General features: G+C 33.7%; 2 protein-coding genes across 2 annotated transcripts; one reads left to right on the plus strand and one right to left on the minus strand.

Moving 5' to 3' along the window:
- Window positions 1-1,423: 1,423 nt before the first annotated feature.
- On the plus strand, window positions 1,424-4,985 carry HELRODRAFT_67925 (hypothetical protein; the record flags this gene model as incomplete). The annotated part of the gene is made up of 4 exons (XM_009026913.1): window positions 1,424-1,514; window positions 4,416-4,567; window positions 4,655-4,757; window positions 4,882-4,985. The coding sequence occupies 4 exons, from the start codon at window positions 1,424-1,426 to the stop codon at window positions 4,983-4,985; spliced, it is 450 nt and encodes a 149-aa protein (XP_009025161.1).
- Window positions 4,986-7,294: 2,309 nt separating this feature from the next.
- On the minus strand, window positions 7,295-7,711 carry HELRODRAFT_68256 (hypothetical protein; the record flags this gene model as incomplete). The annotated part of the gene is made up of 1 exon (XM_009026956.1): window positions 7,295-7,711. One exon carries the CDS (start codon window positions 7,709-7,711, stop codon window positions 7,295-7,297), a length of 417 nt encoding a protein of 138 aa, XP_009025204.1.
- Window positions 7,712-8,556: the final 845 nt, after the last annotated feature.

Consider the following 8,556-nt stretch of genomic DNA (forward strand, 5'->3'; position numbering starts at 1 on the left):
ACGATACCATAGGAGTACCTATCTCCCGTTTTACCTTTTTTCGGATTTTTCACAATCTGCCTTTTACATATACTTTGCCCGTTGCTGAGTTTGAACTATCGTGAACATTGCCTTCGTCTCTAGCGACGATTTTTATTTCTTTTCAATTTAATTAAATTAGTTTTTTTTATGTTATAGTAATCGTTTTTCAATCAGCTATTTTATCGGCATTTTTTTAAATTTTTTAACATTTTTCGTCGTCTGTCAAACTCATAATTTATATTTAATAATTTCTATGTGTAATTTGTGATGATAAATGAGTGATGATTCAAAATAAATAATAATACTAATAATAAATATAAATTATAATATACTCATTATTTTATTTTTAACGTCAAAATCAAATGATCTGATAAAGATTAACATTTAAAATAGATTAGACATAGAGATAGATAAGCTGATAATCTTGATTATCTTTAGTTTAGTATTAGATGAAAATAAGCCTATATTTATAATATATAAATACTGATCATGTTGTTTGAATTTGATTTATTTTATTAATGAATTAGAAACTTGAAGAACAAGTAAATATGTTACATAACTTTATGTTTCTTTTTATAATTAGTGGTTGCAAGTAATGGTTCATTAAATATAATAGACATAATTATTGTATTTAAAATTTTGGCTAAAATTGTGAAGATCTAACATAAATATGTATATTATAAATAATTTATTAAATGTTGAAATGAAACATATATGCGTGAGTTTGAATTGTATAAATTAAAAAACAGTTAAACTAACAGACACTAAAAAATTTTTAAATAAAAAAACATTCATTGTACAACTAATGTATATAAATAACACTAAATATTATATTATAAATAAGTCTATTTTATCATAAAACAAAATTAATGATATCTAAAACTTAGAATTTAAATTCTTTGCTAATGAAAGCAGTTTATGTTTAGACTTTAATTTTCAACAATTAAGTTGGCTAAATATATACATATATGGTTTAGAGGTATAAAGTATGAATAGAAGAGGGCCAAGGATAGATCCTTGAGGTACTCCAAAAGTGAGAGTAGAGGAGTTAGAAGTAGTATTAGTAACAATTGGAGAAAAACATTTACAGAGATAAGAAGAAAACCAAGATAGACAGACAAGAATCAATAACATTAAAAGAGTCATATCCATATACTTAAAATATATCACATATCACTAGCTCAGAATAAATATTTATTTATTAGTTTCTAAAATTAATATTTTGTTTTCCATATGTAACCCTTTTTTCTATTTGCTTTTCTCCATTTTATAATATTGGTTTGTGATTCTGATTTTAAAATTAAAAATATTCATTACTTTCCATTCAGTATATTTCTGCGATACTCGGTTTTTAGGTCAATAATTGGTGGGAATTTCCAAATAGTTAACAGTAAGATTGATGATGGCGAACAGATCGTGGTTACCCTACAGCATCTCTGGGGAGATAGTAAGAGGTTTTGGAAGAGGAAGCAATGAGCTGGGTTTTCCAACAGGTTAATTAAATATTATTTTGAATACTTTACTATAATTAGAATCTGACTAATTGGCTGAGTGGCTTTGTTATGATGACAGAGTGGCTTTATTAGCTGATTGGTATATCACAATGAAATAGTCGAGAGATGGCTTTGAAGTTTGGGAATTTTATGTTGGCTGATTGTAAATATTATGTTAGCTGATGGTGTGTTGTGGATATTATGTTGGCTGATTGGGATGATATATATGGTGGCTGATTGTTGGAATATTATTTGACTAATATGGCGGCTGATTGGGAATATTATTATAATATTGTTATATCTGTCCCGGTCGACGACGTACGAGTTTATTTTATCCCAGTGAAAAATAGTGACACGAAATAACTTTCAAACTATCGTTTTGTTTACAAATCAATAATCAATCTTAACCAAGTGACCATTAGTTAAACTAAAAATTATTGTTAACAAAAAAAAAACAAATCAAACAAAAAATCTAAATCTATGACTTTAAAGGATAAGAATCGTATATCAGTATCAGAAATTTGTATAAGCGCTTTCTGGTGGGCACATTGCTGAAATAATGATGCTTCAACATTCTCTTGAATCAAGGCCTTACAGTAATAGAACCATTCTTCAGCTGTACAGGAAGTGAGTTCCAAACTTCGGCCGCAACCACTACCAATCTTTGCTTTCTAAAATTTGTCAATCTGAATACCGTATTGGCCAGATCCCCATGGTCTGATGACCTCAAATGACTGCGTCCTTGAACCCCTGACACCGGCATCAGCTGTTCACTCAGATAAAGCAGACCCTCGCCATTTAGGCAATCTCTGACCAACAGTGCAATTTTGAATTTAACTCTAACCGTAGCCAATGTAAATCATCCTGCATTTATTTTGAGATGGAGTGAAATTTTGATACGCCGGCCACCATTCTTGCTGCAGCGTTTAACACCGGTTGAACGCAGTCCTGTAGGAACAAGTTAACTCCATATATTATTATTGAGTTTGAGTAATCAATTCTACTATAGACAAAACTGAACAAGTGTTTTTGTCGACTCCATTGAGAGGAAACGTCTGATAGTTCTAATTCGATAAAGTTGATAAAAACATTTCCTGCATATATTTTTTACATGGGCCTCTATCGACAAACAAAAGTCCAGCACAACTCCAAGATCATTTACTGGCATCTTAAATTCGTTGACGAGGGCCAGTTTTTGTTCTTTTTTGGAATAGAGCTCATGCTTATTCAATGTCTCTAATCTCCACCGAGTCAAATCAGAACCATTTCTTGTCCGGTAGTACATTCTTTCCAACTTTCGGACACTTTGCTTAATTTTTTTAACAGTCATCATCAACCCAGGGTGCCGATTTCGATCGAACCTAAACTTCACGTTGTGGTGCAAATCTATTCAAAAGATCACAAAAAACATGATCATACATGTCGAAGAGTTCTTCAATGTTGCAAGCACTAAATATTTTGTAGTCGATAAGATCACTTGTTGAAAGTGCTTCTTTAAGTTGTTCTATGTTGGCATTGCGAACACTTTTGTTGATTTGACATGTCGGTTGACAGATTTCACTGTCCAGCGAACCATAGATTAAACTGAGATCTGATATGGTTGGCGGATCTACGGTGATGTTGTAAACTTTTAAATCAAACCTGTTGATGATAACGTCAAGCCATCCATCTTTTACATGAGTTGGCGTTTTGACATGCTGAAAGTAACCAAACGTCGATAGGAGACTGGTTAGTTGTATGGCGTGTGAGTTTGTTTTATTTTCTAGATGTATGTTGATATCGCCCATAATGATGACCTGTCCTTCAAACTTTGTAAGTTTTTCCAAAAGCTGACGAAATTCATTAAAGAAAGCTGGTATTATTTGTGATCAACCAGGTCCATACATAGCAATCCAAGTTATTTTGTTAGAGCGATATAGATGAGAGATGACACATAGGTATTCCAAAGTTTTGGGCCAAAAACTCCTTTCGCCCAACCTTTGTTGGGCGAAAGGAGTTTCTTATGATGATGACAACTCTCCGCCACCAGGATGACAAATTGGCCGTTTGAATTCTCCAGTTTCTAATATTTCCCTGGCTGTATCAAAAAAGCAATACCCATGTGACACTGCTTGTTTTAAAAATACATCTTCAGAGGACACATGCCGACTTTCAACGATTGCCAGAACATCTAACTTTTTCTGTATAATCGAATCAGCAACATGTAGATATTTCCGTGAAAGGCTGTTAACATTCAAGCTGCCGATTTTCAACTTTTTCACTTTGTTCTTTTGATTTGTACCTTGTATTTAGCGTTTTGTACATATATGATATTTAAACAAAGTCTTTCGTACATTTCTTTCCAGCTTGTAAGTTCCTTTCAGCGCATACATTTCCGTAGCAGAGTAAACAATAGGCATTCTCAATAACATAAACGTATGTTGCTGTTCTAATGTCCAACAATTAAATTCTTAAAACCAGTTTAAAAACAGATGAAAACCAATTCTTAGGAATTGAAAAAAGGTATAATTATAATCGAAAACAACGAACGTAATCAACGTCAATTATAATTATCCACACGAGCAAAAATCAGATGAATCAACAAACGACGCCACCAATAAATATTGATTACATATATTATACATATAATACGCTCTCTACTGGAATGAGAGAAGTAGTGACTTTACGCATCTATTGTATTTGACGATAGAGAAACTCAAGTGGTAATTCGAGCTTTTCAAAATTACGGGCCCTAGACATTTGTCTATTGGCCCTGCGCACATCGACTACGCTCTGTTGTAACAAGTTCAAAATACTGCAGAAATAGCGATTGATTAATTGATAAATTATCTATTTATTTAATATTTAATTATTTGAATATAATGAACCATTATTTTATCGATCATATAATGAATTATAAAGCGAACTATCCTTCGAGTGTTGTTGATGCACTTCCTGACTCTTTTGAATGTGGAATATATTATGGCTGGGCAAAAGTAAATGAATATCCGGTATATCCAATGGTTCTAAGTCTGGGATACAATCCATTTTACAATAATACTAAGAAAACTATGGTCTGTTTTTTTTTTAAATTTTTGTTAAATGTTTTGTGAATATTGAAAAATATTTAAGCATATTCTACGTTTTTGTCCCGAAACCAGGAAATACACATATTACATAATTTCAGCAACGACCTATATGGCAGTCATATGACTGTTGTGATGATTGGCTTTTTGAGGGAAGAAAAAAGCTTCAAATCAACTGGTGATGTTTCAATTTTTTTTTAATTATACAAAAAATTTTCAACGTTTATATTATTGTGCAATAATTAATTGTAATGTGTTGTAATGGTCAACAAATATATCATGCTTTTGTTTCTACTATGTAGAGGATCTGATAGATGCAATTGAACAGGATATCGCAATCGCCAAAGAAATGTTACAGAAAGCAGAGTGCTTGCGCTTGAAAGAAAGTTTTTCATATGATTTATAATAGTAAACGTATGATTAAATTCTATTATGTTTCATTTCTGGTTTTTCATGTTGGGCCAAGTAATATGGGTAAAAATATTCAAATGTTCAATCGCAAGTAATAAGTAGCCTTATTTCATGCTTTTGGTACAATTTTATTGATATTTTAAATCAATTTTGTTATTGTATAGTATTGGTATGGGCGTATTGACTTTTAGTTTGAGCTCATATTGTTCATATTGTTCATATTGTTCATATTGTTCGTTATTTCATCGTTAAAGGAATAGCTTAGAAATATTACATCTTGAATTTATTTGGGTTTTTTTTTGTAATTTTCAAGTTTTGAGTCGAGTCTTTGTGAAGTTCCTATTTTAACTTCAATCTTTCTTATGTCATCGTTAGAATTACTTATTGAATTAGTTAGTCATAGGAACTGAATAACTATTTTAACATAACGTTGGCCTAGAAGTATTGCTGCTCTTAGTGGCGCTCCGGACGAACAAGTCGTAATCTTCATTTTATTAAAATTTGTGTATGCTCAAATTTTTTGTGTTATGAAAAACAATCTTATAAACAATAAGAAAATTAATTTCACATGTAACATTATACAATAACAATATAGTCATTACAAAAAGTCTACTAATTTTAATTTACTAAATGTTCTTTGGATTGATGTAATTGATTGGTTATAGTTGTCAAAATTTGAAGTGCAATTCTTAAATTAGGAAAAACTACAGTTATGAACGATCAAAGGCCGTTGAATCAAAATTGGTTTCAAATAATTTAATAGCACATAAACGTGATGTATTAATGACCCTTTAACAGCACATATGCCAACTTCCTTAGCAGAAAATATGCTAGCAGCATATATGCTGATTATCTTACTATCAATCAATCTTCGTTTAGCGTCCAGAGACCCCGATATAGAGGCAAGGAGTTGCCATTTATTCCAGGCTACACGTATGCGTGGTCGAACGGCAGCTTCAGCTGTTCCAGTACAATCTAGAACATCCCCTAGATATTGAAACGATGTGACTTTTTCTACCTTAATGGCTTCAAAAACATTGCTATTTTGAATTTGTTGTTGTGAATTGATGCATGCAGGACAAACTAAATTGGACACTTTAGATAAAGTAATAATTATTTTTGTGACACCACTGGTTACACTGCTGACACTTGATTGAATTGTTACCTACATCAGCTTAACAAACTGAACAAGGCCATCGTCCAGTAGCTGTGGATTGGATGGGTTCACCAGTGTTCATTGCTTTGGTTTTGCTGATGTTGACTTTGAATCCATGATCGGCGAGTCTGGTGTTCCAAACATCTGTGCTGCTGTTAAAACGATATCATCAGCATATATTAGATTCCAAATGTCACCAGTGCGTATCGGTTTTGTGATTTCTTCCATCACAGTTATAAATAACAGTGGACTGAGAATCGAGCCTTGGTGAACTCCAACGCCGATGTCAAATGCAACTGTGTTTCCAACCGTTTTGCTGACAAGAGTCTTAGTATTCGTATACATTTCCATCACAAGTCGAACAAGATATTCTGGAATGAGTTGTCGACGTAGACTCCACGGGATTGCTTCACGGGGAACTCGGTCAAATGCTTTTTCAAGGTCTACAAAAATGTGTGATAGTTGTTGATGCTTTGCGAGGTACTTCTCTTGCAGTGGCCGAAGGATGCGAATTGTATCAATTATTGATTTCCCCGCTAGGAAACCCAATTGATAATTTCCGATTGTGATGCACGACGTTAATCTTTTCGACAATTTTCAGGGAGTGTTCTAACAGACGTATACTTCGATATAATGAACAGTTCAGTGGATCACCTTTGCCTATGTATAGCGGAACTGTCATGCTATAGTTTCATTCAGTCGGCATTGAGCAATTTCTCCACACTTCACGGCAAAGTTGTAGTTACGTTTGGATACCTGCAGTACCAGATGCTTTGATAATGTCATTTGTGAGTCCAGAATGCCCTGCTGCTTTTCCATCCTTCACAGCTTTCAGAGCTTCTGTAAGCTCCTCTACAGTGATGTCTGGAATCGGACCTTCGATGGGTGAATCGTCAAAGTTGACATAGATGGGATTTGTTTCATTTAACAGACGGTAGAATACATTTTTGAATAGTTTTCAGTGTTGTTGCTTGACAGCGAATAAATCAATTTGCGTGGCTGATGGTCCACTTTTGTATGTTATGAGATGTTCCAACCTCTTTCTAAAATATGTGTTCAGTAAACAAAACCCGTGACTTTCAGCAAACTCAAGAATGCGGTTGCCATCTTCATTCCGTTCTCCATAGCCAAAACCGCAATGTACGTTGTCAAAAACATTTGTTTTCTCCAACGTGGCCATTGAGATCGCCTCCAATAAAGATTGTTTTAGATTTTGGTATTGTTGAGATGGTGTCAGAGAACGCAGCCCAGAAGTCATTTTTCATCTCTTCTGATTCGCCTGTCTGTGGTGCATATGCAGAAAAAATAATCATTGTTTGCTTTTCTATGCGAAGCTTGATCCACATGAGACGTGAATTAATCTTTTTAATGTCCAGTACTTTTTGGGATAGCGGTTCTCTGACAAAAATTCTAACACCATTTTTGGCCGTCTTTTGACCATTCCAGAATAGTTTATAGTTTTCTTTGTCTGAGTTGACATGACAAACACCATTCGATTTCCATCGTGTTTCCTGAAGGCAGCAGATGTCAATCCTTCTACGCACGAGCATTTCTGCGACTTCCATGCTGTGGCCAGTCAGTGATCCAACATTGAGCGTTCCAAGTCTAAGTACCATAGAGGGGCCGTTCTGAATTTTTCTGCAACATCCCTCCGTTATTGCATACTTCCCAGGGATTTTTGGCACTCCTTGACCACTTAAGGCCTGCTGGGGTCTAGGGGCCGTTGTTTTTCTTTGTGATGGCATAAGAGTTATTTGGAGAAAAGTTTTTACATCCGGACACCCATCCTGACGACAACCACCAGTTATAAGAGGTGGGCCTAGCCTTTTGCTCAAAAGCACGCAAGGCAGCGTGGATGCAGTTTTATGTCATGCCCAGGACTAAATAATAAAAACAAAACAGGGTGATTGATAAGATCACCAGCATTTGATGAGATATTCATTTTAATATACACATATAAGCTATCATTTACATTTGTTATTGAATATCATTGTATTTTCTGTAATATCGAGTTTATACTTACACTTTTAAATACTTCTAGTATTGTCAATTCTATCACATTTATATCAATTGTTTAAAGTTGTTTGCAAAATTTTTACCCACTCCAGTCCACATTTTTCTCTAAATTTCTATATAAACAACCTTTTGCATTTGTATATGCACCATCAATAGTTTGCATAAATAGTTGATCAACAATGTGAAGTATGCAGTGATATTTTTAACTGTATACATATACATTTTTAGCTGTATATATATATATATATATATATATATATAATTCAGACAAAATTTCTTACTTGACACCATAGCTTCTAACAATCGGATCTACACCAAAAGCGCTGGATCTTGAAAACCGATTAGATCTGTTGAAAGAGCTCCTCTCCATTAAACTGGGAGTATTTCTATTACT

The sequence above is a fragment of the Helobdella robusta genome (genome assembly GCF_000326865.2).
Source record: "Helobdella robusta unplaced genomic scaffold HELROscaffold_5, whole genome shotgun sequence".
NCBI lineage: Eukaryota > Metazoa > Annelida > Clitellata > Rhynchobdellida > Glossiphoniidae > Helobdella > Helobdella robusta.